The following is a 27,676-nucleotide window of genomic DNA, read 5'->3' on the forward strand; positions in this document are numbered from 1 at the left end:
AGGACTACAGATGTAACACTGTTATGGACAAGTTTGTTAACACCTATCTGTTTACCTGGATTTGTTGGAAGAAATACTGTGTATTTTTATTTTAATTTTTAATACTCAAAGATGTGGTACAAAATACTGAATTTGCTGTAGGAGTGTGTCCTTATGAGCAGGTGTACACTGTACAGTTAAATAGGAGTGGCCTGAGGAAGTGCTCGGATGTGAGCAAGAAAGAGAATGGTTGAGCATGACATGGACTCAAATGGCAAGACAAAGGATGCATCCAACAGTATTGGTGGAGACAAGAAAGGGGTGCGGCCAAAAGTACTGGTGGAGACCAGTTAGGGATGTGGCCATCAGCATGGGTGGAACCAAGTGAGGGGTGGAACCAGCAGTCTGGGTGGTGCCAAGAAGGGGGTGGGTAGCAAGGCAGCTTTCCCATAGCACTGAGAGATGGGTAATGTTCAAGGCACAGTACAAATAGCACTACAAGCTCAAACCATCTAGGGATGTACATTGAGATACACTGAGAAGAATGCAAGAATGCTCTGACTCAACTGCCCAGCAACTGAGGTACCTCCAAAACACTGGCTTTGAAATGGAATGTTGGACATTCATTATACATCTCATAATAAACATTCTTGTAAAAATGTAGATAATAAATTTGATTATATAAGGATAACAGCTATCTATCATAACCAACACAAATACTGCACTACAAAATTGAAAAAATCTAGATCTTAAGATGTTAGAGATAAAATTCACTTTCTAAAATCTACAAGATATATTAAAAAAAACAACATTGATTTTTTTAATTTGTTTGTCTTGAAATTTCTCAGTTTAGTTACACATATACTGAACAAAATAATTCAGGGATAACACATATTCTTGATCCTTGACTTATATTTTAAGTATACATGTATATTCATGTTATACAGTGGTACATTAACAATCAAACAAATCCCCTTCATTCGTTATACTGTTATTCAATACAAACATACATCAGAAAAAAAACTGCCGTTAAAATACTTTTGACATTTGCTATATAAAAGAGCCTTGTCTGATTTTGCAAATGCTGCAAAGAAATTCATATAATTTTTTTTTTTTTTTGAAAAGATGCCATTCGTTTGTTTGATAATATTCTTATTCAATGACAAAATATAAAACTAGTCAACTTTGTGTGTTAACGTCAACGAGAAAGTTCTAGGTATAAACAAGAGATGTTTCAGTGTAGGTGCTAAGACTGTTATCAAGCATTACCAGCTACACCAAAAGGTGGCTCTAATTATGAGGAGGTTGTATACCCATAGAGAAGTCCTCATTGTTCTTCACACCAACTTCTAATTTCCACACATGGATGTTTTTAATGTCAAATCACCCAAAAAACGTTTGAAAAATTTACTTGCTTGTGCATCCTGACATTATGGCCAAAATATTCCATCAAACAAATAGTTTTGAACAAAAACAAATGAAACTGTCACCTTGGGTTTAAGTACATAGTTCACATCCTTTCCCTTGGAAGAGACTGAGTTATGTCCCTTAGCACTAAGTATCAAAGATAACATTCTTGTTTCTATGACTGAGGTCTTAATGTGAGGATATCTTTGATTTGTGACCTTTAATGAGGAAAACAAGTTTGATGTATGCCACAAGAATTTGATAACAGAAAACATGGACATATTATTTGGTAGCTTATAGAACCGAGGTATTCTTCACGCAGACAAGCACATTTCTAACACCTTGGTCTGCCAAGATCGTAAATGTCTTTAAAAACATGACTATCACAAGAAAATATTATGCTCACATTTCTCAATGCATTATTTTTGTTATCATACATAGAAAAACTTAAGCAAGCCAAAATATTATAAGTAATAAACTGTCCAAAATACTGCTGTAAACAGCTGAAAAAGTCTTGATTTACTGACAATGGTGATCAAATGGCCAACATTGAAGTTTTCAGTTTGTGTATTTTTTTTGTTTCAGGAATAAGTTCAAATAAAACAGTACATCCGTCAAAATATTGAGGACATTTAAAGTTCGGATGTCAACATTTAAAGTTCAGATGTGTCCCTCCGCAATAATTTCATGTTGTATTCGATTCTGTGTGTTGAGGGACATGTTTAAGCAACTTGTTCATATTTAGCCTTGTTGATGGACTTGGCAAGACAGCAGGCCAGCACAGCTCCCAGAACCTGTAGGAAACAAGAAGCAGTGAGATAGATCAGTTTAAACCTGGCAGACCTTTTCTTCCAAACACTTTACAATGATGGTCGGTTACTGGATAAAGCACTTCACTTGTCTTTATCTCCTTGGATAGTATTTTAGAAAAATGACAACTAACCCTTGGATCCCATGGAGAGATTAATGCCGCAGTTATATTCTAACTATATGGTGGTCTGTAAATAATAGACTCTGGACCAGACAATCCAGTGACCAGCATCATGAATATAGTTCTACACATTTGGGATATGATGACCTCCCGATCTCGTTAGTCGCCTCTGATGACATGCATGGGTTACTGAGGATCAATTTTAACCCGAATCTTCATGGATCCCTGCTGCAAACAGGAATCTACCTCTGGCTCCACAAGGACACACGTTCATGCCATGCATAAAAACAGCCTGCATAAAAACACTAAGAACTAACAGTATGAGGTCCACAAATGTCATTTAGTAGAAGTCACACACATAAAGGATGAAAATTTATGGATGTCAACTTAAAGATTTATGGATGTTATATAGGGGACACAATGTTCTATCATCTGATACAGGAATTAAGTATAAACTCTGAAATGTTTTAATGATAAGACAGAGGTCGACATACATACTGCTTGACACATATTAGAGAGCTTCCGCAGTAAACATGTTTGTGACAAGTGGGCAGAGCAGGGAACGTAGACAAATACTCTTGGTTGCTACAGGTACATGAGTAGATCGAGGATTAAGTACATGCAATACATGCTGAACTGTGGCGTGACCGCAATGCCGCTTCTGTTTAACACATGTCCTGCAGACACAATTCACGAGAGGATATTGAATTTCTCAAGTTGTAGGCAGGAACCAGTTTCACTCATTTTTCAGATGCAATGTTCTGAAGGGCCTTTCCATGTATGCAAACTGGGGTCATTTGTCAGGTAGTGGCTCATCTAATACTGGTTCATCAGTAGCTTTCCACTCTTTACCACACTGAAAGTTCTGACTTTGCTGGTGAGTATGGTTTTGCACTGCTTTTAGCAATATTTGAACAATATCACAGTGGGCAACACCAGAAATGGGCTTCACACACTGTACCCATGACCAGAATTGAACCAGGTACTTTAGGTGACAAGGAAACGCTTTAACCTCTAGGCTACCCAACTGTCCAAGAAACCAAAGGCTGGTATGTATATTAAATAGAGGTTACCCAACTGTCCAAGAAACCAAAGGCTGGTATGTATATTGTTGAGATCTGCTACTTGTCAAACAGGGAAACTGACTTCCATGGTCAAGCTCCCTATTTTTTTTTTTTTTTACCATGTCAATCACGCACCTGGAAGAAAGATATTCCAAGAGCCACGCCACCAATGGGTCCGATGTGATCGTTGATGAAGTCCACTACCAGCCGGTGGCAGCCCTAAAACAATCCATGCTGAGTGAGTGAGTAAGTGAATATTTGATTCAAACATGGAGAATGTGTATGAAGAGGATATATCAAGAATCAGACTTTGGGAAAATCTGAATATCAAACACACCATCACAATATTCTGGCATACCTGAGAGACATAATTCCGAATGGTAAAATTATACATCACTGGCCATTTTATCTCAGGTATAATTTGGGTTGCCTCCCCTTGCTCCTCACCTGTTTGTAGATATCAGTGGGGTTGTCACCGAGATCTGTGTTTTTGCATGAGGATGGGTTCTTGCAGCAGGACAGTGGCACTGTCTTTGTTGTGTTCTGTTTCTTCTCCCAAGGAGTTTGATACCAGTCTTCATAGTTGTCAATTCCACAGCAGTGCAACTGGAAAAGAATAAGTCAGTGGTCACATCAACAGTCTAAGTAAACTTAGTATCAGTACTTTTCATTACACTCCACTAATGACTCTAACAAAACCTAGTAGGAGGTCGCATCAGGTAACCTTTGAGCAATCTATGACCGTCCAATCAAACATGAGAAGGCCAAACGGATTTAACCAATCATACAAAGGCTATTGTTTAGGGTTTGGCAGGACCTAAGAATTCACTAGTCAGTGACAATGATCCCTCAATACATGAAAATACGCGTAAAACACAGGTATATATGCTCAGGGCTTACTGATGACATGGTTACCATTACCTAATATTTCCGCAAGATGACATCCTTTAATATTGATAAAAACACTATTTTCAGCGACTCTTTAACTGTAATCACTTTTGACAGTATTGTAGCATGCTCCATGTGTATTACCTGGTAGCGATTGCATGGAAAATAGCATTTGGAATCGTTTGGGTGCAAACTCTTTGGAGAATAAAGTTCAAAACATATGGACGGATGTCCACTTTCGTGATTTGGTAAACTGTGTTCTGATTGGTCAATCTCAAAGGTTAACTGATGCAACCACCTACTAGGTTTTTTTAGACTCATTAGTGGAAAGTACTGAGACTAAGTTTGACTATAAAGGAATGTTTGAGAAATGAACAAGGCTGTGTTCATTGTTTAGACATTCCTTTATAGTCAAATCTACTCTGCAGATTTCTAGACTACAAAATATGCTTGACTTGGGAGATAAATTGCTTTATGATTCTAATACGACATATCTGGTTTAAGGATTTCCCCCTAAACATTCAGTGAAGTCAGGTGTGGAGACAAATTCTGACATGATCTAATCTGTATCTGGATTATGGATCTATTCCTGACAATGAAACTTGCTGGCTTAACTCCAATGAGAAAAACCCCGAACACATTACATATTCTATATCATACATTTCTTCTTAGATCAAATATGTTATTACTTTGTATTTGACTTTTTGTTTCTGTTTGTTTCAAAGGTTAAGTAGAGGTAAAGGTTTCCAAGTTTTATAACAATTTCAAAGACCAGTACCAAATTATTCAGCTTCAGTTATATATATATGCACTTGCATAAAAGTGGGTGCTTAGTTCCAATACCCCATCACCCTACTCTGATAAAGGCAAACTAAGCATTATCCACACAACACTTGACACAACAATACATACAGTCTTCTGCAGGTCATTGAAGGCATCAGTGATCTCATCTTCCCCAGCTTTGCCATACTTCTCCTTTGCGCTGCCTAGGCCTTCTTTGAAGCCTTTCTCCAGCTGCAAAACGCAAACATCTGACGTAAGGGAGGCAACTCTCTGGGTGTGCAAGTCACAAGGTGCTGTAGCTCTGCTCACTTACATTTTTCTGAATTAATTGCAATACGTAGTCAAGGACATCATCATACTACAGTCCTATAACAACATCAATTGAATCTGAGTATTTCACTAATAATTCCATGTCAGATTACACTATGTACCCTTCTGTATCCATGTATTCAGTGTTGAGCTACACAAGCATCCGTGTGTATTGAGCATTGAACTACACAAGTATCCATGATTTCAGTACTGAACTACACAAGCATCCATGTGTATTCAGGATTCAACTACACAAGTATCCATCATTTTGGTACTGAACTACACAAGTATCCATGTATTCAGCATTGAACTACACAAGTATGCATGTATCCAGTATTGAACTACACAAGTATCTGTGTGTATTCAGGATTGAACTATACAGGTATCCATGTATCCAGTATTGAACTACACAAGTATCTGTGTGTATCCAGTATTGAACTACACAAGTATCCATGTATTCAGTACTGAACTACACAAGTATCTGTGTGTATTCAGTACTGAACTACACAAGTATCCATGTATCCAGTATTGACCTACACAAGTATCCGTGTGTATTCAGTATTGAACTACACAAGTATCCATGTATTCAGTACTGAACTACACAAGTATCCATGTATTCAGCATTGAACTACAGAAGTATGCATGTATTCTGTATTGAACTACACAAGTATCTGTGTGTATTCAATACTGAACTAAGCAAGTATCCATGAATTCAGCATTGAACTACACACGCATACATACATTCATTTGAGTAAGGAAAATATTCAGATACTATGTATAAAGAATAGGACAATATTCAGATTCTATGTATAAAGAATATCACAAACAACTGTCTAGTAATGGATTGAACTCATTAAAGCAATGGTTATACTTCAGCTGCGTTGTATTTACTATATTGTGCACTCTACAGTGTTCAATCAGTATAGACACTCATTACAATGGCACATTTATCACACACTAACACTGACACATTACTGTCACAGCTGGTGAATACAGAGTAGATACTAAACAATTTGAACTCTGACATTCTGGATATACAAGTAGTTATACACTGGAGCTGTCTACTTAACAATTGAAATAGCTTTCCGCTATAGTTCTCCACACCCGAAACAGAATCACAAAATATACTGATTATGAAATTGATTAATGGAAACTGATGCATGTGGCCTTCTTAAGTTAAAAACAAGCCACTCTGTATTAATGATTATCACAGAGTCATGACATCAGTTGAAAAGCTTTCATTTCAAGAAATGCCTGAGTTAATAAAGAACAAATAGAACTGAATTTTAATCACATGATTGCACTAAGCAATATTCAACTGTATATTATATTGCTAGTCTGTAATGACTACATTTGGACCAGACCAATCCATGGTATAAGCACATATCTCCATAGCTGTAGTCATGTATTCTTCAAAGTGGGTCAATACACAACAGTGAACTAAACACATGTTCACATGTTTTTAGTTGCTGATAATTATGTATTCTGCACATGCTGGTAAATGTAGCTGTCTGCCAATCAATAATTCCAATATTTTGTGGTTTTGTTCAAACTGGTAAGCTATGTAAAGATCTGGTTAGAACTGATGTTCAGTAACCCATGAAGCACATGGTCACGCTTGCTGACTTGGTTGCCACATGTCATATCCCAACTGTGTAGATCAACGCTAATGTTGTTGATCACTTGACTGTCTCACCCAGACTTGACTAACTGTAGACCGCCACCATATAGCTCTAATATTGCTGTGTATGGCATGAAACTAAACTCACTCACTCACCCAAATTGGCAAGGGGCAGGGAGATTATGACTAAGCCTTGTGTATAAAGCTTGCATAAATGTGTATAAATGACAAAAGCCTTAAGGTATAACTTTCCCCATTGAAACAATGTGTGAAGTCCATTCTGGTGTCCATTCCCCCATCTTGTTTTATTGCTGGAAAACTGCAAAAATCATTCTCACTCACTCACTTCAAATTAGCAAGGACATACAAGTTCTATTACTCATTATCCTGATTATCTCCGCATATATCTACCAGCTGGTGATAAACACACAACAATGCAGCCTTTATGAGTGTCCCACTTATGTAACACCACTGATAACATTGTCATGTGCTATAAAATGAGTGAGTGAGTGAGAACAAACAATGTTGGTGAATGTCTGGGACAGGCAGAGAGTGAGTGAGTGAATATATTCTATTCTGGATTCACTAGTGTAAATGTAGCCACTTACTTCAGACAACTGTTTTAAACTAGATTTTGCAAAATAATCCACACTGTTTAAAGTTACTGTCTAAACATGAGTGAGTGAGTGAGTTTGGTTCTACTCCGCTTTTAGCAACAATCCAGCAATATCATGGTGGGGGACACCAGAAAATAAGCTCCACATATTGTACCCACGTGGGGAATTGAACGCGGGTATGTAAACAAGAACCATTGTATTGTAAAACATAAACGTAACATTGAAAAAATTATTGTCATGAGTTCAATAAATGATAAAAATCAGTGAATAATGGTGAATTCCTTTTGAAACTTTACTCTTAACATTGCTGTTCACATGCACAATATTTGCACATGCTTTTCAGCAATTTGATGCATGATCCTTGAGTAATTAATCTGCCTAAGGTTTGCAGTTGTTTCCCTGATGGTAGTGGAGAAATTCATCTTCACTGTAATGTCACAGGCTAAAATCTGTTTTGTCACTAACGCTGCACCATACTTTCTATCACTGATGTTGGCATCATACTTTCCAATCCTTTCCGGTGGAATGAACTCACACTTACATTACCTCATGGGTACCCATTTAACAGTTGGGTGAACTGAGACAATTTGGACCCTAGTATATTATGCAAGGATATCACGTGTCCATCCAGGGACTCGAATCTAGATGCCTCCACCGGGGATCAAACATGGGCTTTTAGTGTAATAGGCAGACACCTTACCACTGCACTATTGTGGTCCACTTTTATTGTAATACGTCAACTCATGTGACCCTGTCAGCTGGCGGCCTAATTTTCTTTCCATGTTTGATAAATTCATGGGACAAGGGTGTAACCTGGTTGTATCAGATTCAAATAGGTTTCATGTAAGCTTGCCTCACATAGGTATAATACTATGTATGAAAAAGGCATATTAAAATATAATAAAGAACTTGTCATCCACAAAGATTACTCATGGAAATGAATAAGGGAGCACATGGATGTACAAGTGTTATTCTATTTTCAAAATTTCACTCATACTTGTGAAGGAATATAGAAACGAATAAATGAACACACATACTCTATGTGTTTCATTATTTGGTTCCATGAGAATTCTGTTACTTTCCATGTTGAGTTAAACTTTTTCTTCAGATCTGAGGTAACATTTTAGGAATTATCTGTCAAACCTTTGATGTAGGAAGACAAAAATTAATGATATCCGTAGGAAGCTGACTAGTGTACAATTGCAACAGTACATAATGAACACGCTCAACAGCACCTCAAGCGTAAGCAGAAACCAAGGTGAATGAGTTTTATGCCGCTTTTAGCAATATTCTAGCAATATCATGATGTCGACACCAGATATGGGCTTCACACATAAAATCCCATCCTCGGTATCTCCAGGATACATTCGAATAGCTCTCCATTATACCTTGGATGCATCTACGTCTCTGCCTGATGAATTTGTTAACTCCCTTGGCTGGCATTTCATCCAATCTGGTGTCTTAGCTGGGAAGGTAAGCGAACCAATCACAACTCACTTTCATTTTATAAATCATCTACCCCATTAAACTTGGCCACACAAATGATGCAGAGGTACTATGAAAGAGATAGAAGGAGTTCTTGCATATTTTTTTAAAGTTTCGGACCTGTCAATCTCTCTGTATGATTTGCCCAAAGTCAAAGTAAGACTGTGAACAAACCCTCTCCTCTGCAAAGCTATCTTTGTTGACACTAGCAAGCTGTAGATGCATCCAGGGTATAGTGGGGAGTTATGGGAAAGTATACCCTGGAAATAGCAAGCCGTAGATGCATCCAGGGTATAGTGGGGAGTTATGGGAAAGTATACCCTGGAAATAGCAAGCCGTAGATGCATCCAGGGTATAGTAGGGAGTTATGGGAAAGTATACCCTGGAAATAGCAAGCAGTAGATGCATCCAGGGTATAGTAGGGAGTTATGGGAAAGTATATCCTGGAAATAGCAAGGATGATGAAATCCATGTGGGAAATGGAACCAGGGTTTTCAATGTGACAAGCACATGCTTTTACCATTAGGCTCCATCCCTCTTCCCTACAAACCAGAGGCTGGACCTGGTGGAATACTGCATCACATGAAGCGAAAGCTGACCGCTTGAAAATCACCACTCTTTTCCTTAAGTCACGGAGCAATAATAAGTGTGAGTGAGTGAGTTTAGTTTTACACCATTTTTAAGCAGTATCGTGTTCGGGGACACCAGAAATGGACATTCACACATTGTACCCATGTGGGGAATCAAACCCAGTTCCTTGGTGACAACTAAATCCTTTAACAACCAGGCTACCCTGCCACTCCCTGTGGGAGTGTAAATGCTTCCAATGGTCAGAATCATGTGGAGAGTATAGTTGTTTTCAAGCATGGCGCTGGATGCACCAATACAAGGGTCATCTTCTGAACTCACTCACTCACACTGAAATCATTGTAACAAACCTTAGCATGTGGCATGACGAGGAAGTCAGAGTCCACATAAACAGCGTGCAACCATTCATCAATATTCTTGGGCGATTAACATTTGATGACTGCTTGAAGTTGAAGTCGATGGGGTTGAAATCGATTCTAAGATGATGTCTCTTGACTGAATCATGCAAAACAGTGAGAGATGCCTCAACACTGTGAATACTACTAGTTTACGGTATGGGTAAACATCACAAAGAATGCCAAATGTCACAGAGAAATGGGAACTGTGAAATCATGCAATAGAGGGGGTTCATTTTTGAGTAAGGCGTGTATTTGCTTTAACAACAGTACACAGGGTTTTTTTCTGTCGGGCAAGTAAATTTGCATATTACTTTGTACCAGTGTCCAGTTAATGTTCCAGTGTTAATTATGTTGTTAAAAATGAACAAGAAAATTTGAAAAACTATCATCGCAATTGATTTTACGTGCCAAAGAACACCAGCAATTATAACATTCGCTTCTGATGTGTCAAGTGGGACTATCACACTAACTGTGTAACTGGCATTTCACAATGAAGTAAGTAAGGAAGTAAGGATTTATGCTGCTTTTAGCAATATTCCAACAATGTCACGATATGGGAGACCAGAAATGGGCTTTACACACTGTACCCATGTGGGGAATCAAAACCAGGTCTTCGGCCTGACCATGCTTTAACCACGAAGCTGCTCTACTGCCCTCGCTTCAGGTCAAAACAACTATGAAGCATGCTTACAGAGTAGTGGCTGTGTCCATCCCAGTGAGGAGGCTAATTATAAAAATATCATCAAGGCTTGGGCTAGCTGTTTCAGGGTTCAATCGTGTGGGTCTTAATCAGTATTTACCTTCACATGAACATAGTTTGACATTTACATTTGTCATGTGTTTATATGGAACTTCGCAGTATATCATGCTAGAAAACTAGCATTTTTTAAGTTTTGTTTTACGCTGCATTCAGCAGTATTTCAGCTATAGGGCAGTCACAGTGTGCACTACTAGAAAACAAGCATTATCAGAATATCTTCACAATGCCTTTTGCTATACGAGGTAGATGGTTGGTTGGTTGTTGCTTAACCTGCACTCAACAATATTCCAGCTATATGGCAATGGTCTGCAAACAATCGATTCTGGGCCAGACAATCCATTGATCAACAGAATGACCATTGACCTATAAATTTGGGATAAGATGACATGCAAAACCAAATCAACAAGCCAGCACAACTGATTCCATTAGCCGCCTTTCGCAACAAACATATTTGCTGAAGACCAATTATAACCTGTTACTTCATGGGTATATAGTATGGATAAGTATTATATAATGGATAGTAGAGACCGGTATTCCAGTACACTTTTACACCAGCTGGTATACGTATATGTCTGTATACTTCATGGGTATATAGTATGGATAAGTATTATATAATGGATAGTAGAGACCGGTATTCCAGTACACTTTTACACCAGCTGGTATACGTATATGTCTGTATACTTCATGGGTATATAGTATGGATAAGTATTATATAATGGATAGTAGAGACCGGTATTCCAGTACACTTTTACACTAGCTGGTATACGTATATGTCTGTATACTTCATGGGTATATAGTATGGATAAGTATTATATAATGGATAGTAGAGACCGGTATTCCAGTACACTTTTACACCAGCTGGTATACGTATATGTCTGTATACTTCATGGGTATATAGTATGGATAAGTATTATATAATGGATAGTAGAGACCGGTATTCCAGTACACTTTTACACCAGCTGGTATACGTATATGTCTGTATACTTCATGGGTATATAGTATGGATAAGTATTATATAATGGATAGTAGAGACCGGTATTCCAGTACACTTTTACACTAGCTGGTATACGTATATGTCTGTATACTTCATGGGTATATAGTATGGATAAGTATTATATAATGGATAGTAGAGACCGGTATTCCAGTACACTTTTACACCAGCTGGTATACGTATATGTCTGTATACTTCATGGGTATATAGTATGGATAAGTATTATATAATGGATAGTAGAGACCGGTATTCCAGTACACTTTTACACCAGCTGGTATACGTATATGTCTGTATACTTCATGGGTATATAGTATGGATAAGTATTATATAATGGATAGTAGAGACCGGTATTCCAGTACACTTTTACACCAGCTGGTATACGTATATGTCTGTATACTTCATGGGTATATAGTATGGATAAGTATTATATAATGGATAGTAGAGACCGGTATTCCAGTACACCTTTACACCAGCTGGTATACGTATATGTCTGTATACTTCATGGGTATATAGTATGGATAAGTATTATATGATGGATAGTAGAGACCGGTATTCCAGTACACCTTTACACCAGCTGGTATACGTATATGTCTGTATACTTCATGGGTATATAGTATGGATAAGTATTATATAATGGATAGTAGAGACCGGTATTCCAGTACACCTTTACACCAGCTGGTATACGTATATGTCTGTATACTTCATGGGTATATAGTATGGATAAGTATTATATAATGGATAGTAGAGACCGGTATTCCAGTACACTTTTACACCAGCTGGTATACGTATATGTCTGTATACTTCATGGGTATATAGTATGGATAAGTATTATATAATGGATAGTAGAGACCGGTATTCCAGTACACCTTTACACCAGCTGGTATACGTATATGTCTGTATACTTCATGGGTATATAGTATGGATAAGTATTATATAATGGATAGTAGAGACCGGTATTCCAGTACACCTTTACACCAGCTGGTATACGTATATGTCTGTATACTTCATGGGTATATAGTATGGATAAGTATTATATAATGGATAGTAGAGACCGGTATTCCAGTACACCTTTACACCAGCTGGTATACGTATATGTCTGTATACTTCATGGGTATATAGTATGGATAAGTATTATATAATGGATAGTAGAGACCGGTATTCCAGTACACCTTTACACCAGCTGGTATACGTATATGTCTGTATACTTCATGGGTATATAGTATGGATAAGTATTATATAATGGATAGTAGAGACCGGTATTCCAGTACACTTTTACACCAGCTGGTATACGTATATGTCTGTATACTTCATGGGTATATAGTATGGATAAGTATTATATAATGGATAGTAGAGACCGGTATTCCAGTACACTTTTACACCAGCTGGTATACGTATATGTCTGTATACTTCATGGGTATATAGTATGGATAAGTATTATATAATGGATAGTAGAGACCGGTATTCCAGTACACCTTTACACCAGCTGGTATACGTATATGTCTGTATACTTCATGGGTATATAGTATGGATAAGTATTATATAATGGATAGTAGAGACCGGTATTCCAGTACACTTTTACACCAGCTGGTATACGTATATGTCTGTATACTTCATGGGTATATAGTATGGATAAGTATTATATAATGGATAGTAGAGACCGGTATTCCAGTACACCTTTACACCAGCTGGTATACGTATATGTCTGTATACTTCATGGGTATATAGTATGGATAAGTATTATATAATGGATAGTAGAGACCGGTATTCCAGTACACTTTTACACCAGCTGGTATACGTATATGTCTGTATACTTCATGGGTATATAGTATGGATAAGTATTATATAATGGATAGTAGAGACCGGTATTCCAGTACACCTTTACACCAGCTGGTATACGTATATGTCTGTATACTTCATGGGTATATAGTATGGATAAGTATTATATAATGGATAGTAGAGACCGGTATTCCAGTACACCTTTACACCAGCTGGTATACGTATATGTCTGTATACTTCATGGGTATATAGTATGGATAAGTATTATATAATGGATAGTAGAGACCGGTATTCCAGTACACCTTTACACCAGCTGGTATACGTATATGTCTGTATACTTCATGGGTATATAGTATGGATAAGTATTATATAATGGATAGTAGAGACCGGTATTCCAGTACACCTTTACACCAGCTGGTATACGTATATGTCTGTATACTTCATGGGTATATAGTATGGATAAGTATTATATAATGGATAGTAGAGACCGGTATTCCAGTACACTTTTACACCAGCTGGTATACGTATATGTCTGTATACTTCATGGGTATATAGTATGGATAAGTATTATATAATGGATAGTAGAGACCGGTATTCCAGTACACTTTTACACCAGCTGGTATACGTATATGTCTGTATACTTCATGGGTATATAGTATGGATAAGTATTATATAATGGATAGTAGAGACCGGTATTCCAGTACACTTTTACACCAGCTGGTATACGTATATGTCTGTATACTTCATGGGTATATAGTATGGATAAGTATTATATAATGGATAGTAGAGACCGGTATTCCAGTACACTTTTACACCAGCTGGTATACGTATATGTCTGTATACTTCATGGGTATATAGTATGGATAAGTATTATATAATGGATAGTAGAGACCGGTATTCCAGTACACCTTTACACCAGCTGGTATACGTATATGTCTGTATACTTCATGGGTATATAGTATGGATAAGTATTATATAATGGATAGTAGAGACCGGTATTCCAGTACACTTTTACACCAGCTGGTATACGTATATGTCTGTATACTTCATGGGTATATAGTATGGATAAGTATTATATAATGGATAGTAGAGACCGGTATTCCAGTACACTTTTACACCAGCTGGTATACGTATATGTCTGTATACTTCATGGGTATATAGTATGGATAAGTATTATATAATGGATAGTAGAGACCGGTATTCCAGTACACTTTTACACCAGCTGGTATACGTATATGTCTGTATACTTCACGGGTATATAGTATGGATAAGTATTATATAATGGATAGTAGAGACCGGTATTCCAGTACACTTTTACACCAGCTGGTATACGTATATGTCTGTATACTTCATGGGTATATAGTATGGATAAGTATTATATAATGGATAGTAGAGACCGGTATTCCAGTACACTTTTACACTAGCTGGTATACGTATATGTCTGTATACTTCTTGGTCGCTACACAGGGCCCTTGTAGGAAATGAACCTTCTTGCACCCGGGGAAATCTTTGCAGATAACATTTTGTTGTACCATATGAAAACAGGTTGCCTTTTTAAAATTATTTATACTACTTCACTATGGTTATTGATGATTTTTTAACATTACCATTACTGAATTGTTCTTGATTCAATACGATCAATTTATTGTACTTCATAAAATTAGAACAGAAACAGTCATTCAATCGTACTTCATATAGTTATCAGAGTCACTGCTCCAAGCCAATTCCTCGTCATTCAGTTTTCCAGTGATATCTGTGTTCATGTGGGCGTATGTATGACATCACATTTTGCAGTTTCAGGTTGCACCAGTAGGGGTTCTAAAATCTTAAATCAAACCCTGAATTATCAATACTCATCCCTTCACTAACTTCCCCGATCCATGCTGTTACATTCAGTTCTAATTCTTGTTCAAGGCAAGTAGCTGAAAAATCACTGATGTATCATAAATCAATATTCACTCAGTCACGCAAACTGTTCCATGCCACTGAATTCAACCATAATTTAATCTGATTGAAAGACTTTTTTGTAGGTCAGATCATCTCAGTCTTTTAATTGTAGCAAGTCATTGAATGTCAAAGCAGTCTTTATTCCACTGTTATTAGATCCTAACACGACAATGCAGAGGAGAAAATTGATTTCAGCTCCACCTCCCCCATGTACAGCAATTCTCTGGGGACATCGAATCAATTAAGTACAAGAGCTTCTCCCACCCACACTAACTATACAGTGAGTTGTGTATCTGTCGCTAACATCTGTATCCTCCTGCTAGCCAGGATGATATTGTACATATGCACCAGGCAGTATAGGAAATAACTCAATACACTACTGACCAGTCACATTTGTAGTTCTTCATTGGTGCAATCACTCAGCCAACATCTAAGTGCAGCACAACATGACAAATAAACTACAGTTTCCTGTGACTACCGTGATGATTATAATGTTAATTAAGGGCTGATAATATAATTACTTGCTTTACAGATTGTGCCAGCTAAACCTTTACTTGTACCCAGGGCAACAACAGGGCTATGATGAAATTATCTTTTAAGATGTTGTGTGACTAATACAATTTGCTTTTAAATCATTTTCTCACCCACTTTACATAAACGTAATACCCATCTTTTGATGGTTTATATTATTTGTACTTTACTACGTTTACAACAATTGTATGTTTGGGTACAGTGAACATAAACCGAAGGTTGTAGAGAAAACATTTTTTCAATATTTCATACACCTGTTACATTCTAGAAGTACAGTTCACGCATCAATGTATATGTCCCATTAATAATAATAGTCTAGTTTCCCATAATCCTACCAGGAATGACTTATGTAATATAAGATAAAATTCCTTATGAACTGAAACTAATATCTGTTCATAAATGATCAGATGGTGGACACATGAACATGTGAAAACGCCTAGTTGTGGATACAGCAGTAGAACTTGGACATGGCACTATCACTACATGTCCCAGTACACCCAGCTGCGATTGGGTACATTGAAGAGATCGGAAAGCCATATTAACTTGGTGCGCCTAATGGCTGCAAAAGTTGTGTGATACCTAGGGAGTTAAGACTGGTAATACGATGTGTCGCTGGGAGTGACATCTAATGATTGAAGGCAAAAATAAAGAAGTACTTTGAGCATGTATGTGGGATAGACTATATTTCTAAATTAATACCCATATACTATAAAAAGTGTATGCATAAAACTAACATATATATCTATTTATCGGTCTGACATACTGGCTCCCAATGACAAACTTGACAATCAGTGAGCTACTGATTATCACAGAATCTGATATTCAAGATTTTCGATGCATAGCAGTTAGTTTGTGTTTACAAAGTCCTTGAAATCCCAATCGATCCTACAGTCTTTAATGCTGTCTGGTGCAATATTTGATTGTGTCAACCCTTTAAAATTTTATGTAGAGTTCCAACAAGGACACCAAACATTGTATAAATACAGCTGACATTCTCATGACCTTGCTTGGTCGATAAACAAACATTACACTACATTTTAGCATGTTTGGGATGATAGAAATATATCAGTTAAAAGCAGGCACTCTGTCACTGTCATTTATCATTCAAATGAAAGGGAAAGTTACCATCACAAGTCAGTGGATCTTCAAGTCAAACTAAATAATAGTAAGCATGTTCTAACACAGTAATGAACAGGGATTTATCTTGCCTCACAGACGTGGGTGTCTCAAGGAAACAAATTGTGACTGTTAGGGTTCTTGCTGGCCTTATGGGGGTCCTATGAAGTAACAGTGTATAGAGCTGTATGTTTTGATAGTATCTTTAGAGCCTGGAATAAATCATTGATCATAGGGACTGATGGATGAAATGATACACGTAACTGCTCTGAAAGCCATAGATGTGTTGTGGGCACAATGAATAATACTGTGTATCCCTCTGGGCACAGTTTTTGTTTGTTTGTTTGTTTGTTTGTTTCTCCACATTTTCGCAAACTGGACACACACTGAATGAATCTTTTCAAACCAACAGTACTGGCAAAGAACCATGTCTGGACACTGAATGCTCTAATCATCTGTATGACTGTATGTATGTTTTCAAGCATATTACATAATTTTACTCCTCTTGGGTTCATATAATCCTTTTAGTTATCTGTCTGTTTGGTTGTCTGTTTAAATCTGAACAAAATAATATCCCTACTATAAGGCCTAGTTGAAATATTTCAGTCTGGTTCTGACAATCTGAATATTGACATAATGAGCATTGATCCACACAATATGAATGAATAGCCAGAATCCAACAAGTCAATGAGCCTGACCACCCAATCCTTTTAGTCGCCTCTTGTGGTAAGTATGGTTGTTGAACGCCAAGACTATTTCATGGATACAAAATTCTGGTTTCTATATATTTATGGCAATAAAATCATCTCAACATGAAGTCTTTCTATGAATACAATTACAACTTTTCACAAACGTATTTGGCTGTCATTGTTCACCCATGTATTTCAGTTTGGCTTGTACAAAGAAACAGTCTATCCGTCATGCCAATATAGGACAATTACCAACACAATTTCAGGTTTGAGGCGCCTGGGAATGGTATAAAATGATTAATCAATAACGTGGCAGTATTATCAATATACCGCTCACACAGTCCAGTATTTACAGACTGCTGTGAATGCTGTGCTGTATAACTGTGGAACCAGAACAATGTTACACAAAGTCACACAAAGTAATTCAAAAGAGAGGACAATGGTGTTGTGAAGGTTTATATGTCGCACACAGTGGAGTTTTTGGAAATAGTAGACATGGTATTCTCATCTGAAATTCTGAGAAGACTATTGAAAATAAGCATTGTTGGAATAAGTTGTGTAAAAATAAGCTACATCAATGCATGACACCTGACCAAGTGGTATGATCTGGTTTCGTTTCGTATAGTGTAGTGTTTGGCTTGTTGTTTAATGCTGCATTCAGCTAAATTTCAGCTATACGGCAGTAGTCTGTAAACAATTAAGGCGGCATCAGACAATCCAGTGGTCAACAGCATGAGTATCGATTTAAACAACAGCGATACGATGACATGTGTCAACAAAGTCAGCCAGCCTATAGAGACGATCCCATTACTTCCTTCATATGACAAGAATAGTTTTCTGAAGACGAATTCTAACCCAGATCTTCATGAGTCCAGTTCCTATGAAAGGCTGTGATGAATATGCTTGATGCTTGACTGTTCAAACCCATGTTCAGCAGATTCTGAAACCTTCAGCATTAGTAAGTCTCTGGCCATCATTAAGAACTGCAGAAGCAACAAATAGCCTTGGGTGGCAACTTCGGCAATGAACATGCGGTGTGTGAGCCAATATGTGCGCTACTACATATTACTGGCAAATCAGGCCTACTGAATCAGTTATCGGCAAATATACTGAGGGAAAAAATATAAGGGATCACATGAAAGCACAAATGTTCCGTTATTTTAGTACAGGTTTCTTCAAAAGCTGTGCGAAACACATTTTGTGGAGAAATCTTGGAAAAAAAATAAAGGAACACTTAAATTATACTGAGGAGAAAATATGTGTTCCAAGCATATCATGGATCTTGCATAAACATACATAATTTAAAAACTTCACCTCTGACTTTCCCATGGGTCAGTCAGTCAGTCAGTCTGCTGTGAATAATGTTTTCCTGCTTTGATACATTTATCCTGACATGTAACTTACCTTGTTTCTGTACACGAGGAGAGCAATGCCTGCACTGAGCTCCACGATGAATACGATGAATAGAAACCCACAATACTGGAACAGAGAAAAATCCCCGAAGGAGTGAGTGAGTGAGTGAGTCAGTCAGTTACTTGAGTTTAATGCTGTTTTATGATGATCTAATTTGTATGATTAGCTAAGAGAGTGAGTTGAGGTTAATCCTAAAAAAGTTAAGAGCTAGAGGAATATCTAAGATGGCAATGATTTGTTGGACAATATTTTAGTAAAAAGGAGTCAGCAAGTGAGATCAAAACCATTTTGAACATTATGCATCAAAGCAAAGTGTCAGCATAATTTAGGATGAAGGCTAAAAACACTGAAGTTTCTAAATGTTATTATCAGGGTTAGATCTGAGCAATGCTAACCTACTTGCACCAGGTGCAACCTAAGATAAAAGCCTAGCTGCACCAGCCAAATTCTAGTTGAACTGCATTTATTTCAATATGTAGATACAAATATTTACATCCTTTTTATTCAGAAGTTTACCTACTTAAAAACTGACTTGCACTTGGTGCACGTTAGCCTAATAACTAGGTTGCACTTTGAAATGCTGGATTGCACCAGTGCAAGTTACTGAGCACTAAATCGAATCCTGACTATGTTCAAGTCAGTTCTGAAAATCTAAAGTATGGATGAACCTGGAATTTAGCCTAGGTTTAGTTGATCCTGGCTCAGGCCGTATATCACTGAGAGTGAGTATCATGTGACTGAGTCACGATGACCCACAATCTGACAAGATACAGTCATCCCTCGCCATAACGCAGGTCTTGGGGTCCACGGATGACCCCCAGCATTATTAGACATCCGTAATGTGGAACAAAGGCCAAGTAAAATCATATTTTCCAAGGACATAACAAAACTGCTATTTCATGTACTGTGCCTAGTCAAAGCTATATCGTATCGTTGAAGGTGAAAATAAACAAACTTTGAAAATAAAAACATATATATGCACGGGAAACTTGCACTAAAAAATCACTAGACATGATGATTTAATTGTTTTTCCTGTAATGCCACCTGTTGGGCGCGATAAACGGACCCTCGCGAATGTGGTAAGCAGAAGTTGTACGCGGATGGAATGAGGTAATGCCATCCTCTGATGGTGTCTCCGTTGCTTCTGTCAACAGTTTTAATGAATAAAACTGGGATGGAATTTAATAGAAATGTGTTATCAGACACCATTCATTCTCTGATGACTGTTTATCTGCGCTATAGTGCGGTGTGTTGCTTCACAGCAAACATTGTAAGTACTCGACTGATGGTATGTCTTGTGTTTTATGAGTTAGATCGTCTATGATATTTTGCTGTTGGTATGATTATTATTTAGAAAACCCAGCATGTTTTAAGCCATGGATACGTACGACAAACACTGTCAGTTGCCATCTGCATCGAATTTCACTAGTTTACGTTATTTTCTAGAGCGCAACAGCGGATTTGTTGATAAACTATTTTCAACTTGGTGAAGGGGTGTGATCACAGTTCAAGTTTTTTTTATGGGAGCCATGGATTATCCCGCGGTTTAACCGAATCTGCAGTATTGCAAAGTGCGTTATTGCAAAAAAAGACTGTACCAGGTTTTAAAGAATCTGTCACATGGATCAATATAGAGAATACAAATACTAAGGCTGTAATGAATACACTATGAGACGATAGTATGTTTAATGAATATAGGGTAATGAATACCATATTCTTTATATATATCCTTTTATATATCCTTATTCTTTATATGCATATTCAATATGCATTTGAAACACTAAAGCAATACACCATAATAATAATGCTTATAGTTTAGTAACGGTATGGTCGGGACCTTGGCAAATGAAAACAGTTACTTTACAACATGCATATCTCAGTTTGGAAAATATGAGACTAGTTCCACCTAAAAACACTGTTGTACAAAATTTGTAAATAACAAACAAATTCATTAAAGGACGTAGTTTGATTTATCAAACATGTGATTGTGAGTGAATCATAACATCACCATGTAACCATCAAGAAAATTCTTCAACATTCCGGCAAAATAAAAAACAATTTGCATTTACTGTCGGTGGCTTGGGTTACCAATACCAAAATAATGTTCTCTCTTCCAAGCTCATCTCAGACTAATACCAACATCACATCAACGTGAAATTTGAGTACCATGAGCACAGATATGTATTGACCTGCAGACTCAAATATTTTTGTGACAGACAATTATATTGATATACATAGGTTAAAACAAGATGTAGGGCACCTCCAGATGTTACCGAGTTACACATTTGCTATCAGACATTATCGCTCATGTGCGACAGGTTAGTGTGGATGGGAAAATACCAGAGTTCCATATAAGCTGCAAATTTACGCATAACATGTGGTAGAAAAGTTGAAATACTCAAGAAAAATAAATTTCAGCATATGAAAACAAAACAATAAAATATTTTCGTTTACGCTGTGTCAACATCAACAACATGTATTTAGCCACTGCATCAAAATCATGTTGCGTATCGTATCAATTCAAGCAAATAGAAATAAACGTAAGTTTTTCCACCTCCAAATATTCGTGGTTAAAAGGATCTTGAATAATTGTTAACATAATTTAGATGCGTGACACAGACAGAAAACTAGTCATGGTTTGTTGACCCTTCAATGACAGTAAATAGCGACCAATCAAATAGCTGTTTTCTTTCTACCTGTACGTCTGTATGTCTAGCTACGTAAATAATTGACATTAATGACAATGTCGCGCTTAAACACTCAAAATAAAATATCTAAGTAAGAAAACTATTTTATTAGAGGATTGGTAGATAAATTTATAGATAAATGCAGGGATTGGGAAAGAGATCTTTGACAATGGGCCATTTTCAGGATTATTAGCCATTTTCTGAATTTAGAATGGGCAAATGCCTTTGTATTAATGGTAAACTTTCAAATTCTAAGGCACCATTTTTCATTCTAATGTGCAAAATGGCCCATGGCCCCTGTCTTTCCCAATCCCTGCAAGTGCCATGACTTACAATCAGATTCAATTTAATAGAACTTGCAACATTAGCTGTTCGCGACATCAAAATAGATGGAGACGAAGGCACATATTATTTCTTCCTGAACAAGTGTATAAAGCCAAATTAGCTATCAGCTAAAATTTATCATAAGCTAACCTGAAGAACTGTGTCTTATTTGTATTATTAAATAAAAAAAAATGTTGCGCCTCTTAAACTTGTTATTTGAAATAAATATTTTCAAAATATTGTGTGTATCAAAAAGTACAGGTACCCACTTGAAATTGGAAGTACCCACTCGGTTTCAAAAGTATGGGTATACCTACGTAGTCAAAAGCTTATCTGGACCTCTTAATACTGCGTCAGTCAACAACCTATTTCATCAGTTGATTATGATCAGCGAACACATTTTTCATAGCATGGACATTAAAACTAACACTAGTAACATTTTTTTTGTAAAAAGATATCATCAAGAAGTTCACACAGTGGAATCCAAAAAATAAGGTTTCATACGAAATTATGAACAGATTCACGACCTATCATTAGATCAATAAGTCTGCAGCTGATGCTGGTGTAAGTTTCCCAATCCATGTCGTAATACTCAGAACATTTAGTGATCAGATGTTTGGCATGATGAATACAAAATACCTCCTAATTTGAGAACTTAAGCGCTTGAATGTGTATATGTGTTTGCTTGTACTAGTCCAGACTTGAGCTGGTTTTATAGAGACAGCTCACTAAGATGCCATGCTGAAGTTAAGCATGAATAGTATTGAATACCAAATTCAGACACGTTATACTGACTACGAGCCGACCAGTCCTTGTTGTACCCATTAATATTGAGCCCCAGGCATGGACAAACAAGTACCATATTTGATGTGGTCGGAATCGAACTCACAACCATCAGCTGTCTGGGGAGATGCTTTAAGCACTACACTCAGGAAGAGGTCATACATGAGACTATTACTATTTGTTACAGTGGTGTCTCCATAATTATATTCCACAGATCCAAGCTTGGTCTGTATCTCTGTACAATGTGATAATGACATAGAGGACTGCAGGTTGACTGGTGTATACGAACATATACTCACCATGTACAGTAAGAAGGAGTTTCCTTTGACTGTGCAGCAGCACCCAAGGGAGCCAACCAGGACGATGACTGCCCCAACTCCAATCAGAACATATGGTGCTTCTGGCTGGTATATAGAAGACAGTTCCAGGTACTTGTACAGATCAACCTTTGTCCATATCCCGATAGCCAGGATAACAATGCCAGTTACCTGTAAGCAAAACAAAAACCATTATATAGTGTCTTATAAAACATTTTTTTTTCTATACACCTTTTACCTGTCCACATAACGTCGAGTGAGCGAGTGACATATGTTTGGCTTTATATTCTTTCATACTGTCAGAAATGGGGGGAATAAAGTTTTAATTCTGTTACTCTGTATCCCCAAAATGTACACAACTGCAAATAGGATATGTCGAAATAACTCACTTTGGCCTAACTGGGCATTTAGTGGGATGCATAAGAGGTTATCCAGAAAAAAAAAAAATTTTCCTAAAAAATCGGGCAAAACTTCGGATAAATACGACCAGCTGATGATGACAATAGATCAGACTATAGATGGCAATTAGGTCACTCAGACAGGTATGACGACGGACTGTCGACTAAACCTTGCATGAAATGCATGTGCTGCCTTCTGGCACAAGGGACCATCTCAAAGATATTTTTTTGTTTTCATGTGAGTTGAATAAGTCTCATCTATGAAAGTTCATGTTGAAAGATGTTGAAATATGTAAAAGGGTATTATCATACCCAACACCTATAGAAAGCATCATAAAAAGTGTGCCAAAATATATAGGTAGCATGATCACCTGAACATCGACAGGACTGGATATCATTTGTAATTGACATGCCGTGAACTCCACATTTTAATTCCCTAAAGGCATTATCATATGTTAGCTGATATTTCTATCCCCGAGCCCCAATCCCAACCACCGTCTGCTACACCCACCCTGGTTTTGCTTTTGACGCGACCAGTCCTTTCTGTTTCTTTTTATAGTGACAGTGAGACTCCATGGTAGCTACACCCTTAATAATTTCAGCATTGGCTGCCAGTCTCATCCAAGTTGATTTCATCAGTGAATACCAAATATTGAAATTATATCAAAAGTATATCTTCGGTTGGTTGATACAATAGATATAACATGACCCATGAGCATTACTGAAAAGTAAACCTTCTTCCCTTGGAAAATGCCCGCAGGTCTTTGGCCCTATATCCTACACTTATAGCATGTTCAAACCTGAGGATCCCATGTTACCACATACATCCTGTTGATTAAATTCCATTAGCACATAGCTTAAACATCCCATAAGACAACACTACATTTCATGTATCCGAACCAGGTCAGCCATATCTAAGATATAGATATACCAGATATACCATATCTAAGTACAAATTGGAATTCTGTGAGTAAAAGTTGACAACAAAAAACATTCCAGAACATCTAACTAAGGCCAGGCCAACTGAATATCTTGTTTTATGGATTTTTGTCCCTGAAAACCTACACGCAGGTGGAAAAAAAAAAAATTCCAATCAAAGTAATATTCCTTCTAAACGCTCAAAGTATTTTACTTTGGGCAATTTATGAAGTGAATAAGGGTAAAAAAAACAACCTAAAAGGTATTTTCTTGAGAGTGACAAGAGTAGTCAAACCAATAGTACTTATGCACACAGCGAAATGGTCTTGTTTGAACTTTCCTGGCCACAATGGTGCTTACGAAAACAGATATTCAACAGAAATACTTTATTTTAATGTTTCCAGCTCAATGTTTACAAAACAGCAGTAATAACAAGTACGTATTGAAACTCCAGAAATGTAGAAACTCCAAAATGGCAGAAATAACAGGCGCATATGAATACTAACTAACTTCAGAGCTCAAAGTTCCCAAATGGCAGAAATAACCGGCACATATGAATACTAACTAACTTCAGAGGTGTATTTGTTTGCAACAGGTTTACATTTGACCTTTTCCCAGAAAGTATGTCAAACATCCATTAGTCATAAACAGATCATAAACAGAACACCTAAGACAACAATTACCTGATACAGTACAGATGATTCAGAGAAAGATCAATAAGAATGAACAGCCAGTCAACCATGGTAACCACTGGCCCATGCAAGGTTGTTTAGGCCAAATAAAAAAAACATGTTGTGGTTCGAATTATACCTCTTTAAAAATTAAAAGTTGGCAGGTAGGAATTTTTTTCCAGTGCTGTCAGACAATTACCTCAAAGTATGTTACATTCTTAGGTCACGGTTCAGTGATGCATAAAATAATATGGTGGTATTTGGCAGGTTTGGGAAACCTTGAGATGAAAAATAGTTTGGATCCTGACTTATCCTGATCAGTGAAATGTATAGTACGCATGGCTGAAAGAGAGACTGACCAAGAAACACTTCATATTCACACATACTAGACAAGACTGCATCTGGATATTAGCAGTCTCAAACCACAATGGGTGAGTGAGTGAGTGAGTGAGCTTTATGGCGGCGGTCTGTAAATAATCAAGTCTGGACCAGACAATCCAGTGATCAACATCATGAACATCGATCTGCGCAATTGGGAACCGATGACATGTGTCAACCAAGTCAGCGAGTCTGACCACTCGATCCTGTTAGTCGCCTCTTACAAGCATAGTCGCCTTTTATGGCAAGCATGGGGTGCTGAAGGCCTGTTCTACCCCGGGACCTTCACGGGTTCAAACCACAATGGGTCACTGTTTATGTTATAGAGTAAAGATAAATAAAGGTGATGTTTGGTTACCCATGATGTGCATGCGTATTTGTAAATATCATATATTAGTTTTCACTTAAAATCAGTGTCTTCTGTGACCAAAACAATGCAACAAATATTAACAATAATGGTACATAGATTTATAAAGCACATTAATACATAATCATGAATTGCACTTACTTTTAAATACTACCTTTTACGAGTAAATTTGTAAGCATGATAAAGGAGAGCATTTTTTGTTTTTAGATGAAATATATCTTTTAAACTTTTCACTGGTCTTGACCATGATAAACATGTTAAAGGAGATTATTTTTTGTACTTGAAATACATTTTGTTGAAGTTTTCATTTGCCTTGACATCCAAACACTACTTTTCACTAACATTATACATCCCCCCCAAAATGCATTAGTAGATAACTGAGGCAAACACTGACATTAAAAGAACCCAGTCAGGTGTACTATTTAGAATCTTCATTCCTAGGATCAAACTGATCAGAAATAACTTAGATTCACCATGTATTGTAAACTCTGAATTCTTAACATGCAAGCTGGTCAAGAAATCATGATACTTTTTAGAATTTAATTTGAAATGAGATGCACCATCTCAATGTAGGTCATTAACAATTGTCATTCGAATAAGTCAAATAACAAAAAGATTTTTCTGGATGTGAAACAAACGTGCTGTGCAGTATTAACAGTCTGTGTCTCAATGTCTTTAGCTATTAGTTAGTTGCCAAAGTCTGTCTTCAAACAACACTTTGGTGCGGTAGACTTACTAATAAAACTAGGAAGTCTGTACATTACCACTAAGATCTAATGAACATGATGTCAAATGTCAGTTGCCGACATAATATGTTATTCAAATTTACATGTTTTTACATAATAATACATTTCTTCACAAAATTGAAAGTATTCCCTAGTGTTTTATAAATATGTCTGTTGTGAGTGACATGCATGATCAATATTCATTTAAATTAGCATTGCTTACAGACAGTGATACTTAAATTCCACTAAACCATACATGAATCTAGCATATGTTACACGATTTACGTCTACCATGCATGTCACGGTTATTTCAGTAACCGATATTAATATTCCATCATATGAATGCCTATGCTACGGTATAATTACCACTAAACAATGCAATATCTACAGGTGACTATGTACGGCTTGAGTTACGAAGGATATATAATTATTCGTCTTAATTTTATAATACTTCCATAAACAACACAACCACACACAATTCAATCCATTATGGTAGTATAAGTATAAATTCTTCGGAAGCAGCAGTCATTAACATAATTACTTATGCTGTGTCACGTTAGTTCTGGCGTCATTTCAGGGCAGAGAAATTCTACGACAGTTTAATCACGATCGAGGAAAGCTCTTACCCAGAAGATGAAATTAAACACCATCAAAAGTGTCTTCATGCATGTTACAATTGGTGCTGTTGATAGCGATGACTGGTACTGCCCTTTCGTCATGTTGCTTTTGTTAGCGGACTGTGTTCTCGTAGCTGTCAAAGTACTTCGCCGTCTTGTGCTGTTGCAGACAGGATGTCAGGTGATTAAGATATCACG

General features: G+C 37.0%; 1 protein-coding gene across 1 annotated transcript; it reads right to left on the minus strand.

Annotated features, from left to right (window-relative positions):
* Nucleotides 1–83: 83 nt before the first annotated feature.
* On the minus strand, nt 84–27,670 carry LOC137281646 (tetraspanin-7-like). Its single transcript, XM_067813025.1, has 7 exons — nt 27,488–27,670; nt 23,387–23,575; nt 19,285–19,359; nt 5,182–5,283; nt 3,829–3,987; nt 3,517–3,600; nt 84–2,180 (listed from the first exon to the last, which is right to left on the minus strand). The coding sequence occupies exons 1-7, from the start codon at nt 27,578–27,580 to the stop codon at nt 2,109–2,111; spliced, it is 774 nt and encodes a 257-aa protein (XP_067669126.1). The 5' UTR covers nt 27,581–27,670; the 3' UTR covers nt 84–2,108.
* Between the last annotated feature and the right edge of the window lie 6 nt (nt 27,671–27,676).

This window comes from Haliotis asinina, chromosome 4 (assembly GCF_037392515.1).
Source record: "Haliotis asinina isolate JCU_RB_2024 chromosome 4, JCU_Hal_asi_v2, whole genome shotgun sequence".
Lineage (NCBI taxonomy): Eukaryota > Metazoa > Mollusca > Gastropoda > Lepetellida > Haliotidae > Haliotis > Haliotis asinina.